We start from the raw sequence: 24,505 nt of genomic DNA on the forward strand, positions 1-24,505 counted from the left end.
GACCTCACTTCATCCTCAGTTCTGCCTTTGAGGTAAGGACTACAGCGATTCCTGCTCTGGAGGGGGAAATGGAGGCAGAGAAGTTACTTGACTTGCTCCAGGTCCCGCGGGACGGAAGTGGGGCTTGAACCTGGGGGTTCTGACTCCAGAGCCATGCTCTACCCCACTGGGCCTCCCTGTTTCCCAGACTTGAGGTCCTGCAAAATGGAAACGTAGACCCTCTAGAGAGGTGTTTCTGTTTCGGGCCTGACATGTACGCAAAGACAAAAAAGTGACTTTATCCTTAGTATTTCTTGCAGGGCACGCTGGCTCACAACAAGTTCTCTTAAAAAAAAAAAATCTCACAATGCCTTAGTTTCTCCTTCACTGTAGACAGCTGTTGCCGACAGGATTCTTGGCTGACAGGCTCTGTGAGCACCTTGAATCCCTCATCCCTCTGCTCTGCCTTCAGGGTTTCTGATGAGAACTCAGCAGTTCGCACTGCGGAGGCGATGAGTCTTTCTCTAGCTGCATCGTCTTTTCAAACAGTTTAACTAAGATGTGCCTGCGTGTGGCTCTTTCCAAATTAGGGAGTTTTTGCTTATTATTTCTTTCAGTGTTTTCACTGGTGCTTCTCTCCCTCCTCCCCTTCTGGAACTCTCACTGCACGTATATCAGGTTCGTTTTTCTTTATTCTTTTTGTCCCTCAGACTGGATAATCTCGATGGAGCCACCTCCAAGTTTGCTGATTCTTTCCTCTGTCAGCTCAGATACATGGGTGAGCTCCCCTAGTGAATTTCACATTACACTTCTTTAAACCCCAGGCTTTCTGGTTACTGTTTTCGTAATTTCTCTATACTGATCTTCTCTGTTTTGGTGAGACATCATCTTCATACTTTCTTGTAATGGTTGACATGATTCCCTTATTCCCGTGAACACGTTAAAAGTGGATTCAGGGTCTTGTCTTCGTCCACATGATGTCCAGCACCAGGACTTCCTTTGGGGTGGTTTATCTGACTACCTTTTTCCTGTGTGTGGCCTTCACTCTGCTGTTTCTTTGCATGCCTCATCCTTTTTTCATTGAATCTGGACATTTAAGATAATATACTCCAGCCTGGCCAACATGGTGAAACCCCGTCTCTACTAAAAATACAAAAATTAGCTGGGCATGGTGGTGGGCGCCTGTAGTCCCAGCTACTCGGGAGGCTGAGGCAGAAGAATTGCTTGAACCCAGGAGGTGGAGGTTGTGGTGAGCCAAGATGGCACCACTGCACTCCAGCCTGGCAACAGTGCAAGACTCATCTAAAAAAAAAATTAAAAAAAATAAAGATAATATAGTGTGGCAACTCTGTAGACAAGATCCCTCTTCCACTCCTGGCTTTGTTGTTGATGATGGTTGTCACTGTTGTTTCTTTGTGTTTAGTAACATACTTGGACTCTCTAGAAGCTGTGTTGTCACATGCTGCCTCTGAAGCCTCTGCTGGGTTAGCTCACGTGCCAGCTAAGGATTGGAAAGGACTTCTTTGAATACTTCAGACCAGTTGGTCTCCCACCTGCTGCCAAGGGGCCCTGTGCATGTGCTGGGTGCCTTCAATCTTCCAGCAGGCACCTCACAGCCAGAAATGAGAACTCTTGCAGGTCTTTCCTGGGGATGTGCACAGCCCGGCATGTGCATGTGTCTAGCACCCCAGCAATGCCAGAGTTTTACAAAGCCCTCTGCGGACAGTCTCATCCCCTAAGTTCTCCTTTCAAAGTGTTTGGTTGGCCTCTTGTTTGTCCCAACTGCTACCACTGCCTCAGGCAGCTGCAATGTTAAACAACCGCCACCGATTCTTCTGGACCAACAAACCTGGAGATGGAGTTTTCCTGGGAGCCTGAGAGTTGAAATAGTGACAATTCCCTGGGGATGGAACTTTTGGAGAGCAATAAGCTCCTTCTTTCCCCTCCAGAGGCAGCAAGGCTGCTGGTCATCTGTGCTGTTGCACTTCTAAGGCTGCTGCTGTATGATTTTTTCCATATTTTCTAATAGCTATTGGCATTACCATATACAACACAGACATTTCTACATCCAAATATTTTCCAGATTTTTTTTTTTTTTTTTGGTGATGGAGTCTCACTCTGTCGCCCAGGCTGGAGTGCAGTGGCATGATCTCGTCTCACTGCAGTCTCTGCCTCCCCCAGTTCAAGTGATTCTCCTGCCTCAGCCTTCTGAGTAGCTGGGATTACAGGTGCGCACCACCATGCCCAGCTAATTTTTTGTATTTTTAGTGGAGATGGGGTTTCACCATGATGGCCAAGGTGGTTTCAAACTCCTGACCTTAAGTGATCCACCTGCCTTGGCCTCCCAAAGTACTAGGATTACAGGCGTGAGCCACCACGCCCGGCCTCCAGATTTTTATTTATTTATTTATTTTTGAGACCGAGTCTCGCTCTGTCGCCCAAGCTGGAGTGCAGTGGCGCGATCTTGGCTCACTGCAAGCTCCGCCTCCTGGGTTCAAGCGATTCTCCTGTCTTGCCCTCCCGAGTAGCTGGGACTACAGGCGTGTGCCCCCACACCTGGCCGATTTTTTTTATTTTTAGTAGAGACAGGGTTTCACCACGTTAGCCAGGATGGTCTCAATCTCCTGACCTCATGATCTGCCCACCTCGGCCTCCCAAAGTGTTGGGATTACAGGTGTGAGCCACCACGCCCGGCCCAGATATTTTTTTTTGAGACAGGGTCTCACTCTGTCGCCCACCCTGAAGTGCAGTGGCACAATCATAGCTCACTGCAGCCTCCTAACCTCCTGGGCTCAAGAGATCCTCCCACCTCAGCCTCCCAAGTAGCTAGAACTGTAAGTGTGCACCCACCATGCCCAGCTAGTTTTTTTTATTTTTATAGAAATGAGGTCTCACTCTGTTGCCCAGGCTGGTTTCAAACTCCTGGGCTCCACTGATCCTCCTGCTTCAGCCTCCCGAAGCGCTGGGCTTACAGGTGTGAGCCGCCATGCCCAGCCTCCCGAAGTGTTGGGCTTACAGGTGTGAGCCGCTGTGTCCGGCCTCCTGCAGCGTTGGGCTTACAGGTGTGAGCCGCCGTGCCTGGCCTTCTTTGCAGAATATTATTATTGGGATTTCCAGGTAGGCAATCTTGTATCTGAAAATGACTATCTCTTTGTAAAAATTTCCAGATAATCTTTTTTCTTTGTATTATATTGCCCAGGAAGTTGAGAATAACAGTAAATAGTTAAAGGCAGACTTCCTGGGTGTTTCCAACTTTCATGTCTCAACTGTTTCTCAGATGAGGAGGCCCTTGGCTTTTTCTCTCAATAGTATCCATCACACTTAGCAGTATCTTCTCCTTAGTCATCACTAAAAACCGTTAGTAGGTATATATCTTTTTTTGAATGGAAACTTGTTAGACGAGATGAATTATATTTTGGTCTGCCAAACGTATTTATTTCTTGAGACAGGGTCTTGCTGTCCCACCCAGCCTGGAGTGCGGCAACGCAATCATGGCTCACTGCATCCTCGACCTCCTGGCTCCAGTGATCCTTCTGCTCAGCCTCCCGAGTGGCTGGGACCATAGGCATGCGCCACCACGCCTGGCTAATTTTTGTATTTTTGGTAGAGACAGTGTTTTGCCATGTTGCCCAGGCTGCTCTTGAACTCCTGAGCTCAAGTGAACCACCTGCTTTGGCCTCCCAAAGTGCTGGGATTACAGGTGTGAGCCGCCTGCCAAACTTTATACATTTATTCAACAGATATTTGGTTTACCATGTGCCTGGAACAGTGATAGGCGACCAGTGAGTTTTAAATAAAACTCACATAATCTCTGCCCTTGAAAGTTTACAGTCCATGTAGGAAAGTTTTAAATAAAACTAAATTGTAATTACGTTAAATTTGGTGAATCAAAGTAACACAGGCCGGGATGGTGGCGTAGGCCTGTAATCCCAATACTTTGGGAGGCTGAGGTGGGGGGGATCCCTTGATCCCCCTACTGCACTCCAGCCTGGGCAACAGAGTAAGAACCTGTCTCAAAAAAAAAAAAAAAAACCACACACACACACGATGCTAAGAAAACTCACAGGACACCGAGATCAGCTTTCAACTGAGAAGTTACGGGGAGTGGATGTGAGCTGGGCCAGTCATGGTAAGAGCCCGCGTGGAGGTGCTGGGGAGGGGAGAGGAGCAAGTGTGGAGGTGGGTGGGGCAGGAGCCGGTGTGGATGTGCTGGGGGGGAGGGGCAGACGTGGAGGTGCTGGGGGGAGGAGCAAGCATGGAGGTGGGGGGAGGAGCAAATGTGGAGGTGCTGGGGGGAGGAGCAAGCGTGGAGGTGGGGGGAGGAGCAAATGTGGAGGTGCTGGGGGGAGGAGCAGGTGTGGAGATAGTGGGGGAGGAGCAAGCGTGGAGGCGGGAGGGTTGGAGCAGGTGTGGAGGTGCTGGGGAAGAGGGGCAAGTGTGGATGTGCTGGCGGGGAGGAGCAAGTGTGGAGGTGGGGGGGTTGGAGCAGGTATGGAGGTGCTGGGGAGAGGGGCAAGTGTGGAGGTGCTGGGGGGGAGGAGCAAGTATGGATGTGCTCGGGGGAGCAGTGTGGAGATATTGGGGAATTCCGAGCAGGTGTGGAGGTGCTTGCGGGGAGGAGCATGCCTGGGGGTGTTGAGTGGGAATGTGTAGGGGCCGTCTGTGGAACTGAGAGGCATTGATTGAGGTACAGTGGGTGAGGGTCCCAGAGGAAGAAGAAACACGCAGCCGCAGAAGTCAGGAAATGCTCTTGAACAGTGGAACACAGCTGAGTGGGAGTGATTTGTGTCTGAAAGATTCTCCTGTTGTTTGGAAAATGGAGCAGGCAGGGGAGAAAGATTGAGAAATGGAGAGGGACGGTGGCTTGGACTGAGGGGACAGAGTTGAGTTAGAGTTGAGCTACATTCTCCAGTTAGAGCTCAAGGACTTGGTGTCTGCACATGGGCTGAGGCAGTGGGAGGTGGCTGGTGCTGTCCAGGTCTCAGCTCCAGCACCAAGACAGATGATGGACAGACAGATGGACAAAGGGTGTGCCTTGAGGTGTCCATGTGACACAGAGGACGGGGATGCAGTGGGATAAACTGGTCCTGAGCTCAGACAACATCTGTACCAGTGACATACATCTGGAAACCAGGGTATTGATGGTATTAAGAACACCACATAAAAATAAGTGATCAGAACCAAAACCCACATTATGCCAATTATTGAGTCTGGTTGAAGGTGAAGACAGTGTTGGAAAATGGCCAATAATGTGCAAGGAAAATACAGAGGAAGGCGCTACAGAGGCCAAGAAGAATGGCCCACAGTCAAGGAGAAAGGAAGTGCCCAGTGTGAAATGCCGAGAATCAAGGAGAAAGGAAGTGCCCGGTGTGAAATGCCGAGAATCAAGGAGAAAGGAAGTGCCCGGTGTGAAATGCCGAGAATCAAGGAGAAAGGAAGTGCCCGGTGTGAAATGCCGAGAATCAAGGAGAAAGGAAGTGCCCGGTGTGAAATGCCGAGAATCAAGGAGAAAGGAAGTGCCCGGTGTGAAATGCCGAGAATCAAGGAGAAAGGAAGTGCCTGGTGTGAAATGCCGAGAATCAAGGAGAAAGGAAGTGCCCGGTGTGAAATGCCCACAGTCAAGGAGAAAGGAAGTGCCTGGTGTGAAATGCCGAGAATCAAGGAGAAAGGAAGTGCCCGGTGTGAAATGCCGAGAATCAAGGAGAAAGGAAGTGCCTGGTGTGAAATGCCGAGAATCAAGGAGAAAGGAAGTGCCCGGTGTGAAATGCCGAGAATCAAGGAGAAAGGAAGTGCCTGGTGTGAAATGCCGAGAATCAAGGAGAAAGGAAGTGCCTGGTGTGAAATGCCGAGAATCAAGGAGAAAGGAAGTGCCCGGTGTGAAATGCCGAGAATCAAGGAGAAAGGAAGTGCCTGGTGTGAAATGCCCACAGTCAAGGAGAAAGGAAGTGCCTGGTGTGAAATGCCGAGAATCAAGGAGAAAGGAAGTGCCCAGTGTGAAATGCCCACAGTCAAGGAGAAAGGAAGTGCCCGGTGTGAAACGCCAAGAATCAAGGAGAAAGGAAGTGCCCGGTGTGAAACGCCAAGAATCAAGGAGAAAGGAAGTGCCCGGTGTGAAATGCCCACAGTCAAGGAGAAAGGAAGTGCCTGGTGTGAAATGCCGAGAATCAAGGAGAAAGGAAGTGCCCAGTGTGAAACGCCAAGAATCAAGGAGAAAGGAAGTGCCCGGTGTGAAATGCCCACAGTCAAGGAGAAAGGAAGTGCCTGGTGTGAAACGCCAAGAATCAAGGAGAAAGGAAGTGCCCGGTGTGAAATGCCGAGAATCAAGGAGAAAGGAAGTGCCCAGTGTGAAACGCCAAGAATCAAGGAGAAAGGAAGTGCCCGGTGTGAAATGCCCACAGTCAAGGAGAAAGGAAGTGCCTGGTGTGAAACGCCAAGAATCAAGGAGAAAGGAAGTGCCCAGTGTGAAACGCCAAGAATCAAGGAGAAAGGAAGTGCCCGGTGTGAAATGCCCACAGTCAAGGAGAAAGGAAGTGCCTGGTGTGAAACGCCAAGAATCAAGGAGAAAGGAAGTGCCCGGTGTGAAATGCCGAGAATCAAGGAGAAAGGAAGTGCCCGGTGTGAAATGCCCACAGTCAAGGAGAAAGGAAGTGCCCGGTGTGAAATGCCGAGAATCAAGGAGAAAGGAAGTGCCCGGTGTGAAATGCCCACAGTCAAGGAGAAAGGAAGTGCCCGGTGTGAAATGCCGAGCGGCCACGAGGAAAAGCGCAAGGGCTCCACTCAAGTCGATCCGGACCACCAGTAACGAACGCAACAGGAAGGGATACTCCAGTGTCACCCTCAGTGTTCCAACGTTCAGGTGTCTCGGCAGCCCCCGCTGCACTTCTCAGAGCCCTAGTTAAAAACACATTTAAAGTCTATTTTTTCTACGTATGATTACCCTTTAGAAGAGCTGTTTTCGACATGCAGAGTGTAATGTGCTGGGCAGAGGAGAGTCAAACTGAGCTGGGAACAACAGGAAGGATATCAGCTGCTCTGACGTAGCTGCTGGGAAAACGCGAGTGCAGACAGCAAATGAAACAGTGCACGACGTCTCCTTTCAAATGATCTGACTGCACACTGAACACCTCCCTTCAAAAGACAGAAAAACAAATCACGACTGAGCTAACATAAAGGTTTTATTGAATAAATACATGCACTGTCACGTGAAATTAGTTGAACAGAAAGGCCGTTCTCTACTTTTTAACCCCCATCCCCCACCGCTGTTCTCTATTTGCAGTGGGGGGTCCAGCTGGAGGTGGAATAAATGCGGCAACCACAGAAAAAACACACAGCTACACACAGGCCTGCATTTGGCTTACGTGCCTGAAAAAGAAGGGCCGACCTCTTGATAAAGAATGTCTGTAAAAGGAATTCTTACCGTGCAGAATATATTATCATGGTAAATACAGTTACAAGGCTGCTTCTATTTTATTTATTTTTTGAGACGGAGTCTCACTCTGTTGCCCAGGCTGGAGTGCAGTGGTGCGATCTTGGCTCACTGCAACCTCCGCCTCCTGGGTTCAAGCGATCCTCCTGCCTCAGCCTCCCGAGTGGCTGGGACTACAGGCGTGCGCTCCACCACCACGCCCGGCTAATTTTTGTATTTTTAGTAAAGACGGGGTTTCTCCATGTTGGCCAGGCTGGTCTTGAACTCCTGACCTCAAGTTATCCGCCCGCCTCGGCCTCCCAAAGTGTTGGGATTACAGGCGTGAGCCACCGCACCCGGCCAGCTGCTTCTATTTTAATCTGAACTTGGAAACACCTTCCTACTTTAAGGCACAGGATCAGGATAAGAACCCACATGTACGAGCTAACAGAGCTGCACTTCAAATTTACTAAGTTAATTAATTTTCCCTTCATTGGCTTGGCTCAAGGTAGAAAAGTTAAAATTCCCTTTTCTTAGATAAACTGATTATTTAAAACTGAGAATTAACGTTTTGACAACTCAAGAGTGTCTGACATCGCTGGGATCCTGGAGTGCTGAGTGTGGCCTCGATGGTGGCTTCACTCCTCCACATCTGGGAGGTACTTCAGTGCCTCAGAATCACCCCCTTTTTTAAAAAGAGAATGGAGACAGCTACTGGAGGCCAAGAACCTCCAGGCACTCAAGGCCCTAGAGACAGCGCTACTGACTCCACTGCCTCAGGGCAGGCACGGTGCTGCTCTACCACTTCCTCTGGGCTTTGTACCTTTAATTGTGTCTACTCTGCCTAAGTGCTTAAATAAAGCATTCCATTAAGCAAAATACACATGGAGCGGATTACACACTGGACTGCAGAACTCAGATGTATGGGATGTTGGTAAAAATTACTGGCATGCTACAATTTCCATGAGTGCTGCTGCTTTATAGATGATGACAGAAGACTTTCAACAGACCTGATTTTTAAAAAACCCTCAACAAATCTAATACTGAGGGAAAGCAACTAGATTTAATGTTGTTACCTGTCTTCCATAAATACCATAGTTAAATGTTTTGTGTGCATACACGTTCGTATGTGTCTATAAAGGTATTGATACGCTTCCCAAATAATCCTATATACTAACATTGGAAATGGTTTATAAAGAGGCTTTACAGTCGCATGTCATTCAGCAGGAGAGAATATACTGGTCTTTATGATTACATGAAATATGCTGTGAAGCTACAGACTCCATTATAAGTAAACCCATGGTTCAAAGTGTAAGTTATAAATTGAAACAAAATCAAAATCTGCTAGAAGGGAGGGTGGGTAGACAGCCACCAGCCTTGTTTATAAATTCAAACAAAATAAGAATCTGCTAGAAGGGAGGGTGGGTAGATGCCACCCGCCCCGTCACAGGCACTTTGGTTTGTTTGGTCATGTGAGTTACCCACAAGTTGTATAGTTCCATGAAACAAGCTAAAAGCTCCAATTTAAATTACAAAGCTATACTTTCCTTAATATATTTATACATAGTTTTAAGATGTTCTCATGGCTATGGAAGCCATTTTCAGCATATAGCTTATAATATACACTTAATCGTCTACATATGTGCATTCTTTCTTTACAGACACACACAGCCTATGACACTGCAACAGAGCCTCACCTCACAGGAGGTCTGGGGGACTGTTAAGTACAGAAACCTGCTTTTAACAGTCTAAACAGGATAAAAATTGCATAACAATATCCCAATATTAAGGTCAGTCATGGCATAAAGTGAGGCAGCCTGGGAAGTGGCTGCTGAGAACAGCAGGGGCCGGGCTCGCAGCTGTGGCACCCCCAACCCTGGTGGTGGCCAGTGCACATCGGCTCAAAGGTCCCACATCCTATGTGTGAGGTCACACTGGGGGTTCCTGACAATAATGAGATCGAGCTTTCAATTTTTAATGCAATATCCTGTCTACTCACCCCAATCTACCTCACAACCTTTAAAAGGACAACGTGTACCTTCCTTTTTTTATAGGCTGGGAAAACATTGAAAATTAACAAAGCTCATGACTGGTTATTTGACAACAGCTTAATTGCTAACATTGAAAGTCTGCTCTTACAGTTGAGGAAAAGTACAAGGTGTCTGTATACTGTTTCATGAGTAAGTTACAACAGCAATTAAAATAAACATAAGACATTTCATTTTTATGTAAGAAATTTCAGATTAGCACAATGTGATTTATGAACCATGACAATTCTCTTAATATCTTATATTACTCAGTTATAAAACATTTTTCCTTATAAGCCCTTCAACTTACTTCTCAATAATACATCCTTGTATTTATGAAAATGTTAATATTTTGAATACTTTATTTCATCTTTCATAATGGGCAGAAACATACTAACATTTAATAATATTTCAGCTTTTCTTTTCAAAAAGAAACACCACAAAATAGGTCACTGAGAACTTTTTGCTGCAAAGATGAAAATGATTATTTGTCACACGAATTTAATAAGTTTTAGAAGAAAATATATATATTTCCTTGATCTATTTCCTTCTGAATTTAAACCAGCATGTAAAGATTATAAAAAATAGTCTATTTACATGGCATAGTATACCTCAGTGATATATAAACAAGGCCATAATAAAGCACAGACACATCCGACTCCTACGGACACAGCTGAGCAGAGTCCACAGACACAAGAGCTACCGCCGCCCTACTGCACATTGTAGGAACTGGCGAAATCCTAGAGGAAATCCAACACAGAAAATTCAATGATAATATTGGCCAAATGTGCCTAACATGTCAACAATTTTATAAAACTATTAAGGTATGTATAACTAAATCCATGAAATTATAAAAATAACATTGGTGCGTCTGTGAGAGGGTGTGTTCCGGGTAGAGGTGCAGAGCTACGCTGAAGAGGACCCTCCTGCCTGCTGCGGCTATGACATCGCTTGAGGCCTCGTCCCGTCTTCCGTGAGGTCATACCTGAGAAAGACAGTGACAGGAAGGTGGTGACGGATACAGGACCAAGTAGGAAAAGCCTATCAGATACGTGTCGGGTTCCACCACTGTCTGTGGGGGACACTACCCACCGGGCGGGGAAAGCGTTTTTAGCTACACACTGGGGTTCTCTGTCTGCAGCAGGGACACTCACCACTGGGTCCAGCCTTTGGCAAGTTCTTCAGATGCCAGAGCAACCAATACCTGTGGGTTTTTAAAAAAGCAGTTAAAGTAGGCTGGGCTGGGGGCACTGGCTCCCGTCTATAATCCCAGCACTTTGGGAGGCCAAGATGGGAGGATCACTTAAGCCCAAGAGTTTGAGACCAGCCTGGGCAAGATAGTGAAACCTTGTCTCTATTAAAAGTAAAACAAATTTATCTGGGCGTGCTGACACGCACCTTGGTCCCAGCAACTCGGGAGGCTGAGACAGCGATTGCTGGAGCCCAGGCATTTGAAGCTGCAGTGAGCCATGATCGCGCCACTGGACTTCAGCCTGTGCTTCTACAGACCCTGTCTCTAAATAAATAAACAAATACATAAAGTAGGCGAAGGCAATGTCTTTTAGATCTTTTACCACTTCTTCTCATCTCTCTAATCTTCTGTCTTCATCTAGGAATATGGACTCTCCCTTTTCTGAAGTCTCTTATTTTTTCAATCTTTTCTACCCCCGTGAGCACCTGTAAGCTATATCGCTGAATACATCTAAGAAATCCTTCATGCATCCAGCAGTCTTAAAATTCAGCTATGACGGAATATCAGCGGAGATGACTCACAGGAGGGTTGGCCCACGTGCCCTCCATGGCAGCACAGCTGACGAAATGATGCCCGTGACTCAAATCTCTTCCTCCCCAACTGAACCTACTCTCATTCCTAAATAACATACACCCACATGCCAAAGTGAAATGTGAAATACGGACAAAGAGTAGAAGAAATTCACATAAATAAAGCCAAAGAATTTTAGAAAAAGAGCAGAGCCATCAGTTGAGGAGATGGAATTGTAAGAGATTATTTTCCTTCAATGTGATACTTGAACAAAAATGTGAAGACTTAACTTAAAATATCTTCAGAAAGCACAGATGTTTTGACTGTCTTATAGCCCATGATTTATAAACAAGCATCGACCTCGTAAGTTCACCCTTTCCGCTTACACAGACATGGTCTAAACACTGCACTGCAGGTAAATGTTCAATTTTACAAAGTGCAGGAACTGACTGAGGATTCGTTTGGCACTTACTTTGCCAAGGAGCCCTTTGTCTTTGGAGAGGAAGCCGCCACTGTTCTTCACGGCAACGTCGAGCGTTCTCCTCTGCACCTCTGGTAACGAAACACTGAAATCAAAGCTGAAACAGGAAACAAGAGCCTTACTTTATCCATCATTCTGCTGTATTTTCTTATAAGTAAAAATGGCATTTCTGCTCATGAGATCATTCCAAATGTCATGTTTGTTTTTTATTATAAAACTGAGTTCTTCTACCTAATGTTTTAATCTGGCATTTCAGGAAGACTCAAAAACCAACATTTTTTTCATTTCCCACACATAAGAGAAGGCTCTGGCATCCCACAGATGTCTGGGTCCCAAGGTCCCTGGCTCACTCACGGGTGGGTGAGGAGCGTCTCTGAACATGTCTGACTCTTCCAGGGGGTTAAAATGTGGGATAATGTTGACAAAACAGCAATTCCAGAGCAGCCCACTCACTCAGGCTTTCCACTCAGTCTTGTTTAGTCTTCAGGCCCTATTCCCACCATCTCCAATAAAAAAAAGTACGTGCTTGCAGCTTCGCAGGAGGGAGAAGGCCTCCAAAGCACTCCCGATGCTCAGCCAGACGCTGCACTAAAGCGCCTGCAGGGCGTCTCTCCTCGGGGCTGCGGGTGCCTGCCCCAGGCCACCGTGCTGGAAACGCAGACGGGCACGTGGAGTCTCCAGACGCTTAAATGCCTCGGATGGGTAGGAGCACCCCGCACAACCTCATCAGGGGCTGATGCACGCCTGCCAGTTTCTGATGGGTGTTTTACATAAAGCTACTTGTATGAAAGTACAATGAATGAGGCGGACGTTTAAAGATGAAACGTAAACTGAATTAGCAGATAGCGACACCATACAATTGTATTATTATCATCTCCCAAAACACGGGTGGGTTTTGAAGCACTAGGGGACAATCACCTAAGATACCAAAATGGTACAGATTAGCAGCTCTTTAAAAGTGGGGGCCAATGACCCCTGGGGGTGTCTCTGAGACCCTCCTAGGAGGTCACCAAATCGCCCTGACCACAGAAGCAGGCTCCAGCCCCTCTTGAGCCAGACCACTAAAGAGATGAGCAAAAATGCTGAACAATAATACCATTCTTTTCATTATTATGTTTTTTATTTTTAGAAATACAGTTGTTTTTCCAATATGTCATACGTTAAGATGTTTGGGGCTTACTGTTATTTAAAAATAAAATTAAAAATATATGTATCCTTAAATTCTCAGTTTTAATTGATAACATAGTTAAGTGTCAACAGATATAACCCCCAAAAATGAGTTCTTCAGGGCCATCAGTAACCTGATCTTTATTTAATCACTAGTCTCCATGTCCACAGGGTTATAACTTGAATTTACTGTATTTAGAGCTTCTACATGAAGGTCAAAATGCTTATTTGTTTGGAGAAGTATGTTTGCTAAAATTTGGTTTCTGATTGAACTTCTCAACAGCTGATTTATGTGCTTTGGCCACTCAAAGGCACCATTTAGGGCCTTCTTAATCCGTCACTTCAACCAGGCAGTCTATCCTCAGCTGGATAAAATACCGTACCTTTGATCAAACACTGGATTTAATGTTTTCTTTGACACGTGTGTTTTCCTCCTTCCTGACCGCCTCTTGTCTGGTAATAAATACATGCGGACATAGGGGTCAGAGCCGTCTTCAGAGAAGGCAATGAGGTTTCTTACAACACAAACCAGAGAAGACGAGGTATTAGGACCGAGAAAAAGAGAATGAGCAGCACATTCAGATGTGCTTTATCAAGCTTTGATTTCATGTTTATCTACAAACCGAGAAGCAACAAGGAACAGAATGCGTGAGGCGCTTTTGCCTCCCCCGACGGCTGCCTGGTGGCATCTCCCAAACTCCTTAGTGGCTTTCTCAGCAGCGACTTCGGCCTTCATTTCTCAAGCCCAGAGTTTGGAGGACGTTCCAAGTCCTTGGTCTCTGCTTGTAACAGAGTGACGGTTGTCTTTCCATAATGCTTCTGCCATTTTCTCTCTCACAGCCAAGAAAGCCAGGCCCCCACCCCACAGTGCCTACCCCTCCAGACGGGGGCTGCTCCTTTGCAGCAAACGCGGTCAGGTGCCCAGCTGCACAGGCCCCCACATTCTTCGCTTGCTGACTGACCACAAAGTCTAGGAGGGATTGTTTTGCTAGACTCCTCTACAACAGTATCCCCCACGATCATTATCTTAGTGGCAAGAATATATGAACTTCTCAAGAGTGATGTACTGAACTCTACAGTTTTATCATCTTTCTAAATGGTGCTAATTTTATTTTCCTATGTTTCCAACAGCTATTTATAAGCACCAAATTTTTATATCATATTTTAAACCACTAATAGGACAGAGAAAATTGCATAAAAGGAAAATAGTTCGTAAGCCCACAGTATCATTGTTAACGAATGCAATTAATGCAACAGTCACCTGACTTTATACTTATTAATATAACAAACAAGTTAAAATAAATTTTTCCTGATTAGGCCAGTCATGGTGGTTCAAGTCTATCATCTCAGTGCTTTGGGAGGCCAGGAATTAGAGACCAGCGTCTCCATAAAAAAATTAAAAATTAGCCAGGCCTGGTGGCTTCCACCTATAGTCCCAGCTACTCAGGAGGCCTGGCCAACATGGTGAAACCCCGTGTCTACTAAAAATACAAGTTAGTCGGACGAGGTAGTGCACGCCTGTAATCCCACCTACTCGGGTGGCTGAGGCAGGAGAATTGCTTGAACCCAGGAAGCGGAAGTTGCAGTAAGATGAGATTGTGCCACTGCACTCCAGCCTGGGGGACAAAGTAAAACTGTCTCCAAAAAAAAAAAAAAATACACACACACACACACTCTTCCTGCTCTAGGCTACACATTTGTACAGTATGCTACTGTGCTGAATACTGTAGGCAATTGTGACATATTTGTGTATTTTTTTTTTTTCTTTTTGAGACAAAGTTTCGCTCTTGTTGCCCAGGCTGGAGTGCAATGGCACGATCTTGGCTCACAGCAACCTCTGCCTCCCGGGTTCAAGTGATTCTCCTGCATCAGCCTCCCTAGTAGCTGGGATTACAGGCATGCACCACCACACCTGGCTAATTTTGTATTTTCAGTAGAGACAGGGTTTCTCCATTTTGGTCAGGCTGGTCTCGAACTCCAGACCTCAGGTGATCTGCCCACCTCAGCCTCCCAAAGTGCTGGGATTACAGGCGTGAGCCACCACGCCAAGCCATATTTGTGTATTTAAACACATAAAAGGTACAGTAAAAATACAGTATGATCTTAGGGGACCGTTGTACTTCGGTGACCAAAACGTTGTCATGTGACATACGCAGTGGTGACACCCTTTACGAGCACCGTCTCTAGAGGTTTAATTGCTTTGTCCTTTCTAAATGAAACATAAATGGATGTTTGGAAATCCTAAAGGTGGTGTCTACATCATCCTATCCAGCATCCGCACTCAGCAGCACAGCAGCGGGCGCGTGGGACCCCAGCCCCCACCTGCAGGCATGCACGACCACGATAAGCTTGTTTCTCTGCGAGCTGTGCCGGATGGTCAGCTGGATCTGCCCCAGTGGAGACTGTCCCAGGGTCGTCCCGCTGTGGGAAAAGAGCAGAAAGTCACCAGCTTGCCTGAGACTGGAGAACGTTGTGATTCACTGGTCCACTGTACACAATAAGATAATTTCTATTCATTTAGACAAAAAGAAGTCAAATTACCCATGAACTTAAACATAATTTGAAACTTGTGGGTACAAGTCAAACAGATGAATATTTTACTTGAGAGTTCAATATAAATTAATTATTCAAAACTGACATTATTTCTTTTGTTTTTGTTTTTTGAGACGGAGTTTCACTCTTGTTGCCTAGGCTGGAGTGCAATGGCGCAATCTTGGCTCACTGTAACCTCCGCCTCCTGGGTTCAAGCGATTCTCCTGCCTCAGCCTCCTGAGTAGCTGGGATTACAGGCGCCCGCCACCACGCCCAGCTAATTTTTTGTATTTTTAGTAGAGACGGGGTTTCACCATGTTGGCCAGGCTGGTCTCAAATTCCTGACCTCAGGTGATCCACCTGCCTCGGCCTCCCAAAGTGCTGGGATTACAGGCGTGAGCCATCGCGTCCAGCCAACTGACAGTTTTTTAGTTAGGGTCCTGAGAACTAAAAATAAAATCCTAAGCCCCCACCCCACTCCCACATGAGTGGACCCAGGGGACCCCAGAGAAACCTTAAACACTGAGTTCCTGACCACAACAGGATGGGAGGTTATTTATACCCCCCCTCTTCGCAGTTCAGATGCAACAACCGACTGGCATTAATGCTGCAGCAGAGATCGTTAAGACTGAAGGAACAGATTCCTTGCGGCAGTAAGATACCAAGCTACAAAGAAGACCTGGGGCCATGCCAGGCAAGGGTAAGCCTCACACCCAACGCTTAACAGAATAAACTGGGTTCTACCTGCCGCCAGGTGTTTCTTTCTCCAGCAGCTAAACAAGCACTGGCCTCAAGAGCAGCAGTGTTAAAGCAAAATCCCAGCTTGTCCTGATCCAGATGCTGACTCACTGACCCCTGCTCCACCGGCGCTAACTGCAGCTTTGACTGACGAGAGGCTGATTTCACAACTTCCTCCTGATGGCAGACCCTGACCACGGACTGCTGCTGGCTGTTCTAGAGAGGCTGGGCTCTCTGCGGCATTCACAGCTCCTCCTGGAACCTGCTGAGGACGCATGCTCCGCACAAAGCTCCTGCCCTACCCTTCCTCCTCTGAGGTGCTTCCGGGCCTGTCAGGCTGGCCGGCCTGCAGGCTGCAACCCTATAAGGAATAGTCTCCTTTCTAAATGTGCAGATCTTATGATTCACCAATTGAGCACCCAAGGTTAAAACCACACAGTGTCCTTATTACAAGCATCAGCCCTGTGGTCCTTGTTAAGCAGTTTCTAGCCTGTCCTACCCGAATTTGCAAGTCCCGTCTCAAAGCCTCATGCAAGCCACGTGCTCTCTTCCCATCTGATGAGACTGCAGCGCCCTTCCTTCCATTTCTCTCTGCTCAAGGATGGAACACAGACCCCCAAAATGACAACTGGTCTTGTTCGTTCAGTGGCCCCTAAGATCATTTCTACTTCCCAAATTGAGCTCCTGAGAAAAAGTGTTTCCTTGTTTAAAATTCTATTTCCTTCTGGAGCAAGACAGAAGGAATGTTTTCTTCTTTCCAAAATAGTGGACATGAGAAAGCATGAAAGAAAAAAGTGAGTGTGGCTCAGAGGAGGGCGGCTGTGCAAGCTCCACAGTCTGCGTGTGCTTTTTCTAACGGCTCAGAAGCACCTTTGCCTCCGTTTCTGTTACTATTTTCTTATTACTCAACACACCTCTTATAACACCACACAGGGAGAACTATTTCAAAGGTTAATTTTGTTTCTTCCACCAAGAGGAAAAGGTTAACATCTGAAGCTTGTGATGACTACAGACAACTTTTTCCTCCATATCTAAAGAAACCCTTAACACACACCTGTGAGTCATGGGGCTTAAATAAGGAGTCAACAGAGACATCCGAAGACAAACAAAAGAGACTGAGCAACAGCGATGGGATCCGACTACGTGAAAGGGCAGGTCTGTCCTCACACAACGGGGAGGCCAGGGCTTCTCCGGTGGCCGCAGCGAGGCCCGCGGGCCAGCTCTGCGTCTGTCTTCCTGGCAGTGGCCCAGGCACACAGCAGCGTCCCGGCACTGCCTCCTGTCTTTCCTACTGTGAAACCTATTACTCCATCACGTTCTAATCTTTAATGACTAAATCCTAGAAAATGGCAGGTTTTATTTCCAAAGTCCGAGATGCAGTGAGCAAAACGGCAACACAACCTGAAGTGCTTTCAGTTAACCTAAGATTAGGCCTCCCTCCCCAAAGCATGCCGGCCTCACGCTCTGCTGCGTTAAACGACTCTCCCCCAGCGTGGGGTGGGGGGCGCTTGCTCTGCTGGTGAGAAACAACATGGTGGCACTTAGTTACTTTTCCAGCTGCCTCAGCCTTTGCCGCAGCTCCTGGGTGGCGATGGGCAGCGAGATGTCCGAGGCGATGCTGGGGGTCGGCTCCTTGACTGAGATGTGGCCTGGGGAGGCCAGGAGGCTGGAGGAGCTTCTGCCCAGGTCGTGCAGCCCCTGAGGGCCGGCCTCAGGGGGCTGGACCTTTTCTTCCATACCAGGCTTATCACTGCCCCCAATGACTGGTGTGGATGGAGCTGTGTTGCTGCCACCAGGGCCTGGAGACCCAGACATATGAGATTTGATGGATGTTTTCCTTCCCTCTTTGGACACAGAGGGACGTTTGACTTGAGCTGAGTGTTGGTGGTCTGGAGGCCTTTCTCGCTTTTCGAGATGGAGCACCTAGAGGTGGACATAAACATAAAAATTAAACTTGGAGACACTGGTAACATCCTAATACTGGAACAGCCTGGGATGTCTTTACCTGCAAAAATTTCTTTAAAACTTAGCTCAAAAAAAAAAATTTTTTTAAAGGAAAGTTTAGGTAACCAAAATATCACTTCTGTGATACCAATACCAGTTTTTTCCTAGAGATGGGGACCTGTTAAGCTGCACAGGCCGGAGTGCTGTAGCTCTCCACAGGGGTGACCATCGCGCACTACACCGCAAGCTCCTGGCCTCAAGAGATCCTCCCGCCTCAGCCTGCCAAGTAGCTGGGGCATCACCAAGGCCTGCGTCTTCAGGCTCTGGTGGCAGCAACAGGGCGGTGGCAGTGATAAGCCTGGTGTGGAAGGGCAGGCCACCCCCTGAAGCTGACCCTCTGGTGCCACACAACCTGGGCAGAAGCTCCTCCATCCTCCCCAGGCCATGCCTCAGGCAAGGAGCCCCCCATAACACTTCTGCGTATTCCTCTAGTCTCTTCCGTTTGCATGTATTCCTACACAATTGTGGAACAATGTTTTTACGTCAAGAGCCCAGAGTCGCATTTCCTCGACACAAGACCAAAGCCCGTATTCTACATAAGGGGTTTCCACCCGGCGTCCCCAGAGGGAGGAAGAAAGTCCAGAACCCCTGCTATCCAGCAAGATGACCCCAACAACCTGGCATGAGTGCAGGAGCAGGGGGTTCCCACAGGGCCTGGGGTCTCCCAGTTGTGTGAGCACACGAGCTGGTCCCTGGGCTGGCTTGAGCAGAGTCTACACCTTGTAAATCACTCCACTCACGTGACAGCTTAAAGGTTCTACGCTGCGGTGAACATCTTTATGTTCCTGGTCTCCCCACACTTTGTATCACCAAAACAAAAGTCAGGTTTCTAGAAGAAAGGCCAAGGAGCCTTCAGATGAGTGGCTCAGGGTTGCCGCAGCTCCCTCTGGAGAGGTGTGCGACACCTCCAGTCTCTGCCGGGGGCAAGGAGGCTGTTCCCATTGCCCCCTCAATAGAAGACATTTGTAATTTTCTTAAAAAGCTGGCTCTTCATTTTAATTTGCATTTCTTTGATTCATGAGTTTTAGTATTTCCCCATATGTTTGCCAGTTTTACTTTCAATATTTCCTTAGCTATTTACAAATGAATCGTGATTTTGGACGAAAAATATTTTTTTCCTGTAAGTTCTACTGTCTCGTGGAGTTTTATTAAATTCTCTCTTCTGAACAACCTTTGAAAAGTTAGACTTAGGAGAAAACCTTGTTGATACCAACAGTAACACTTTCCGGGCCAAAGGATAACGGTAAGGTTGCTGGGTTCACAGGAAAGCACTGTGAGTAGCCGTGGGCCTGCTCAGGCAACCTGGAAACGTGGCCTGTTCTATGGCTGAGTCCCAGCCTTTGTCTTCTCCCCGGAACCCTCTGACACCCAGCAACAATATCTCCTCCCTGCACCGGCGCCCTCCTGCGGCCCAGAGCTGCAGCCGACACAGAGCTTTCTTCACCGGCCTCATGCCCGGGGCCCATGAGTATCCCTGCCAGCACCCGCCTCCCCATCCCCTATGGTGTTCACTGCAGGACGACACGATACCCGCAGGGCAATCTTCATCTTGATGGTGCTGTTTGGACCCGAGTTACTGAGCTGGAAGCGCTGGCTCACAGTCATGTCCTCACTGGTGAGCAGCTGGCTGAGGGGGACCTTCAGGTTCCCCAGGGAACACTGGTGCTGCTCGTCTCTGACCTGCAAAACACAGGGTGGAAACACTGGCATAACTAGGATCATGTCTGCAGAACCTTTCTACGTTTTCTAAGCTCCTGACCCTTTGTCCTCAGAGATAGGAACTTAGAAAATGTAGAAAGGGGCCAGGTGGGGTGGCTCACGCCTGTAATTTCAGCACTTTGGGAGGCTCAGATCACCTGAGGCCAGGGGTTCGAGACCGGCCTGGCCAACATGGTGAACCCTCATCTCTACTAAAAATACAAAAAATTAGTTGGGCATGGTGGCGCACACCCGTAGTCCCAGCCACTCAAGAGGCTGAGGCATAAGAATCGCTTGAACCCGGGAGGAGGCGGCTGCAGTGAGCTGATATCGCGCCACTGCACTCCAGCCTGGGTGACAAAACTGTCTCAAAAACAAACAAACAAATGTAGAAAGGTCCACAGACAATATTAGTCTGTAAGAAAGATATTTTTAAAAACCCAAACATATTTCAGCCATATTCTCTTAAGTAGTGTTTCCATAATGATTAACATGGTACGAAATCTCCTAACAAAGACACAAAACACTGTTAACAAGCAAAAGATCTGCTATTTCCTCATTATAGATCACAGTGAGCACAGAAAGAAATGATGTAATAATGACAAATGAGAAAAGCAGTAACGACAATAATGACCAATCGGTTCGGAGAACCCTGGGTTAATAGGCAATAGTCTACCTGTCTTAACCCCTGGGAAAATGGTGGCAATACACATTCATAATGATGTATACAGTTTCCACTCATGACATTTATGGAGACAATACATTTCTAAGTACCTTTTAAGCCTTCTCCATTCAAAATCCACATTAAAGAAAATTTACAGCAAGGCATTTAAAAATTTTTTTAAAAACAGAGGTGGATCTCACTATGTTGCCCAGGCTGGTCTCAAACTCTTGGCCTCAAGTGATCCTCTCATCTCAGCCTCCCAAAGTACTGCGATTACAGGTGTGAGCCACCATGCCCAGCCTCTTTTTCCTGTATAATAACCTTCCGCATTATCTCTGCAACAGGAATTATTCCTGTTAGATGGCTGTAATATAAAATAATTTAATCAAATAGAGTAAGAACTCTGAAGGTTTCTCAGGCTATACAAAAATGGTCAGAGAAATTAACACATAACTACTCAGGAAAACCTAAAAGCTTGATTGCATATTTCTTTTTAAACTAAACTATAATCACAAAAGCGGTTTTAAATGAAATAACTATGACAATGTTTGTGGAACTTTAAAAATTATTTTTAAAATCCAAGGTCCAGGAAGTATAGATTATTTTGAGAATATAGAAGTGCACTTTATGAAGGAAAAACCAGCTAGACAAAACACAAATCCTTTTGTATAAAACAGAATGTAAAAAAGTATCAGACTGGGGCAAAAGTAATTGCAGTTTCAATGGCAAAAACTCCAATTACTTTTGCACCAACCTAATAAAACAACCAACACAGAATAATGAGACAGGGCCGGGCAAGCGGCATGACCAGGTCTCCTAGGCCCGGCTGTTCACACTCACCTATCTAATGAGACAGGGCCGGGCAAGTGGCATGACCAGGTCTCCTAGGCCCGGCTGTTCACACTCACCTATCTAATGAGACAGGGCCGGGCAAGCGGCATGACCAGGTCTCCTAGGCCCGGCTGTTCACACTCACCTATCTAATGAGACAGGGCCGGGCAAGCGGCATGACCAGGTCTCCTAGGCCCGGCTGTTCACACTCACCTATCTAATGAGACAGGGCCGGGCAAGCGGCATGACCAGGTCTCCTAGGCCCGGCTGTTCACACTCACCTATCTAATGAGACAGGGCCGGGCAAGCGGCATGACCAGGTCTCCTAGGCCCGGCTGTTCACACTCACCTATCTAATGAGACAGGGCCGGGCAAGCGGCATGACCAGGTCTCCTAGGCCCGGCTGTTCACACTCACCTATCTAATGAGACAGGGCCGGGCAAGCGGCATGACCAGGTCTCCTAGGCCCGGCTGTTCACACTCACCTATCTAATGAGACAGGGTCGGGCAAGCGGCATGACCAGGTCTCCTAGGCCCGGCTGTTCACACTCACCTATCTAATGAGACAGGGCCGGGCAAGCGGCATGACCAGGTCTCCTAGGCCCGGCTGTTCACACTCACCTATCTAATGAGACAGGGCCGGGCAAGCGGCATGACCAGGTCTCCTAGGCCCGGCTGTTCACACTCACCTATCTAATGAGACAGGGTCGGGCAAGCGGCATGACCAGGTCTCCTAGGCCCGGCTGTTCACACTCACCTATCTAATGAGACAGGGCCGGGCAAGCGGCATGACCAGGTCTCCTAGGCCCGGCTGTTCACACTCACCTATCTAATGAGACAGGGCCGGGCAAGCGGCATGACCAGGTCTCCTAGGCCTGGCTGTTCACACACACCTATCAAGAGAGGTTCAAGATACAAGAAGCAAAAACAGAGGCTGAGGAAAAAACATAAATTCAGAGATTTAAACACCATGCTCTTCATACCTGATATAAGAAGTAGTCTGAGAACTAGTAAGGCCCCAGAGGGCCTGAGCAATGGCAATGCCACCAACCACCCTGACCTACTGACATTCATGAGACACTCGCCAACACCAGAAAGGCACACAGCCTACAGGTGCGTGTGGAGTGTGTCCCAGGACAGGCAGTGCTCTGGGCCATAAAGCCGGTCTCAAACATAAAAGGGCTCATGTCATACAAAGTATGTACTCTGACCACTATGGAATGAAATTGGAATCAATAATAGAAAGATTAAAAAAAAAATCCCCAAACATATGGAAACTAAATAACAGACCAAAATAACCCATACACGGGTCAAAGGAAAAAATTGAAAGGGAAATTAAGGAAATAATAATAATCAAAAGGAGACATCAACCACAAGTCAAAATTTGTGAGATGTAGCTACAGAATTTAAAGTGAAATTTATTGGAGTAAATGCCTACATTATAAAAACAGAAATGTCTCAAGCTTCTTCTTTAAGAAACTAGAAAAAGAGAAGCAAAGACCCAAAGTAAGTGGGACTGAAATAATAATGATCATAATAGAAATCAATGAAATAGTAAAAGAAAAGCAATAATGACAATTAAACAAAAAATTGGTTCTTTAAGAAAATAAAATCAATAAACATCTTGTAAGACTTATTAGGAAGAAGAAGAGAGAAGACAGGCCAGGCATGATGGCTCACGACTGTAATCCCAGCACTTTGAGAGGCCAAGGTGGGTAGATGGCTTGAGCTCAGGAGTTCGAGACCAGCCTGGGCAATGTGGTGAAACCGCATCTTTACATACATACATACACACACACACACACACACACACACACACACACACGCCCCTCCAAAACACAAAAATTAGCTGGGTATGGTGGCATGCACATGTAGTCCCAGCCACTTGGGAGGCTGAGGCACACATACACACATACCCAAAACACAAAAATTAGCTGGGTGTGGTGTTGTACACCTCTAGTCCCAGCCACTTGGGAGGCTGAGGCAGGAGGATTGCTTGAGCCTAAGAGGTCAAGGCTGCAGTGAGCCATGACTGCACCACTGCACCCCAGCATGAGTGACGAAGTGAGACCCTGCCTCAAGAAAAAAAAAAAAAAAAGATTAATAAAGCACCAATAATAAAGACAGTGTGATACTGGCATAAAGACAGACACATAGAACAATGGAACAGAAGGAATTCCAGAAACAGACCTATACATATGGGCAACTGAATTTCTGGAAAGTTGCTAAGCTAATAAATTAGGGCAAATAATAATCTTTTCAACAAAGACTAAACAACTGCACAAATGCTGAACAACTACACAGCCATATTAAGAAAAAGAGGCTGGGCACCGTGGCTCACAACTGTAATCCCAGCACTTGGGGAAGCAGAAGTGGGAACATCGCTGCTTGAGCCCAGGAGTCTGCGACCAGTCTGGGCAACACTGTGAGACCCTACAAAAAATAAAAAAATTAGCCAGGCATGGTGGTGTCTGCCTGTAGTCCCAGCTGCTCCGGAGGCTGAGGCAAGAGAATCACTTGAACCCAGGAGGTGGAGGCTGCAGTGATCTGTGATTACGCCACTGCACTCCAGCCTGGGTAACAGAGTGAAACTCTGTTCTCAAAAACAAAGAGGCGGGGTGCGGTGGCTCACGCCTGTAATCCCAGCACATTGGGAGGCCACAGTGGGCGGATCACCTGAGGTCAGGAGTTCAAGGCCAGCCTGGCCAACATGGTGAAACCCCGTCTCCACTAAAAATACAAGAAATCAGCCAGGTGTGGTGGCGCGCACCTGTAATCCCAGCTCTCAGGAGGCTGAGGCAAGAGAATCACTTGAACCCAGGAGGTGGAGGCTGCAGTGACTGAGATTGCACCACTGCACTCTAGCCTCCGTGACAGAGTGAGACTTCACCTCAAAAAGAATGAAACATTAAAAAAAAAAAAACCCCAAACGTCTTACAAACTCAGTATTAAGAAGACAAATAACCTAATAAAAAAGACAGGCAAAAAAACTGAATAGACATTTCACCACAGAAGATACACAGACTGTAGAAAAGCATAAAAAGGTGCTCAACGTCATTAGTAATGACGCTGAAACCACCTGGAAATACTCCTATCTACCCACTAACACCACAGCACTGGCGAGATGTGGGGCCCGCTCGACTCACATGCACTTCGGTGGGAATGTGACGTGGCACAATCTCTTTGGAAAACAATTTGGCAGTTTATTAAGAAGCTA

At 47.1% G+C, this 24,505-nt stretch overlaps 1 protein-coding gene across 11 annotated transcripts in view; it reads right to left on the minus strand.

The window, feature by feature from the left end:
- Positions 1 to 7,136: 7,136 nt before the first annotated feature.
- ESYT2 (extended synaptotagmin 2) overlaps positions 7,137 to 24,505 on the minus strand; it is a 102,405-nt gene continuing 85,036 nt past the window's right edge. For 7 of the 11 annotated variants that reach the window (XM_016958522.4, XM_016958519.4, XM_016958520.4 and 4 more), the window contains 7 exons: positions 19,626 to 19,775; positions 17,641 to 18,014; positions 15,144 to 15,242; positions 13,205 to 13,336; positions 11,646 to 11,751; positions 10,566 to 10,615; positions 7,137 to 10,396 (listed from right to left, as the gene is read on the minus strand). In XM_016958522.4, the coding sequence (XP_016814011.3) occupies positions 10,351 to 10,396; positions 10,566 to 10,615; positions 11,646 to 11,751; positions 13,205 to 13,336; positions 15,144 to 15,242; positions 17,641 to 18,014; positions 19,626 to 19,775 (957 nt within the window). In that variant the 3' untranslated portion in view covers positions 7,137 to 10,350. Of the gene's footprint in view, positions 10,397 to 10,565; positions 10,616 to 11,645; positions 11,752 to 13,204; positions 13,337 to 15,143; positions 15,243 to 16,097; positions 18,015 to 19,625; positions 19,776 to 24,505 lie in introns of all 11 variants that reach the window. The other 4 variants (XR_010159092.1, XR_010159093.1, XM_016958521.4 and 1 more) reach the window with 2 other exon arrangements.

The sequence above is a fragment of the Pan troglodytes genome, chromosome 6 (genome assembly GCF_028858775.2).
Source record: "Pan troglodytes isolate AG18354 chromosome 6, NHGRI_mPanTro3-v2.0_pri, whole genome shotgun sequence".
Lineage (NCBI taxonomy): Eukaryota > Metazoa > Chordata > Mammalia > Primates > Hominidae > Pan > Pan troglodytes.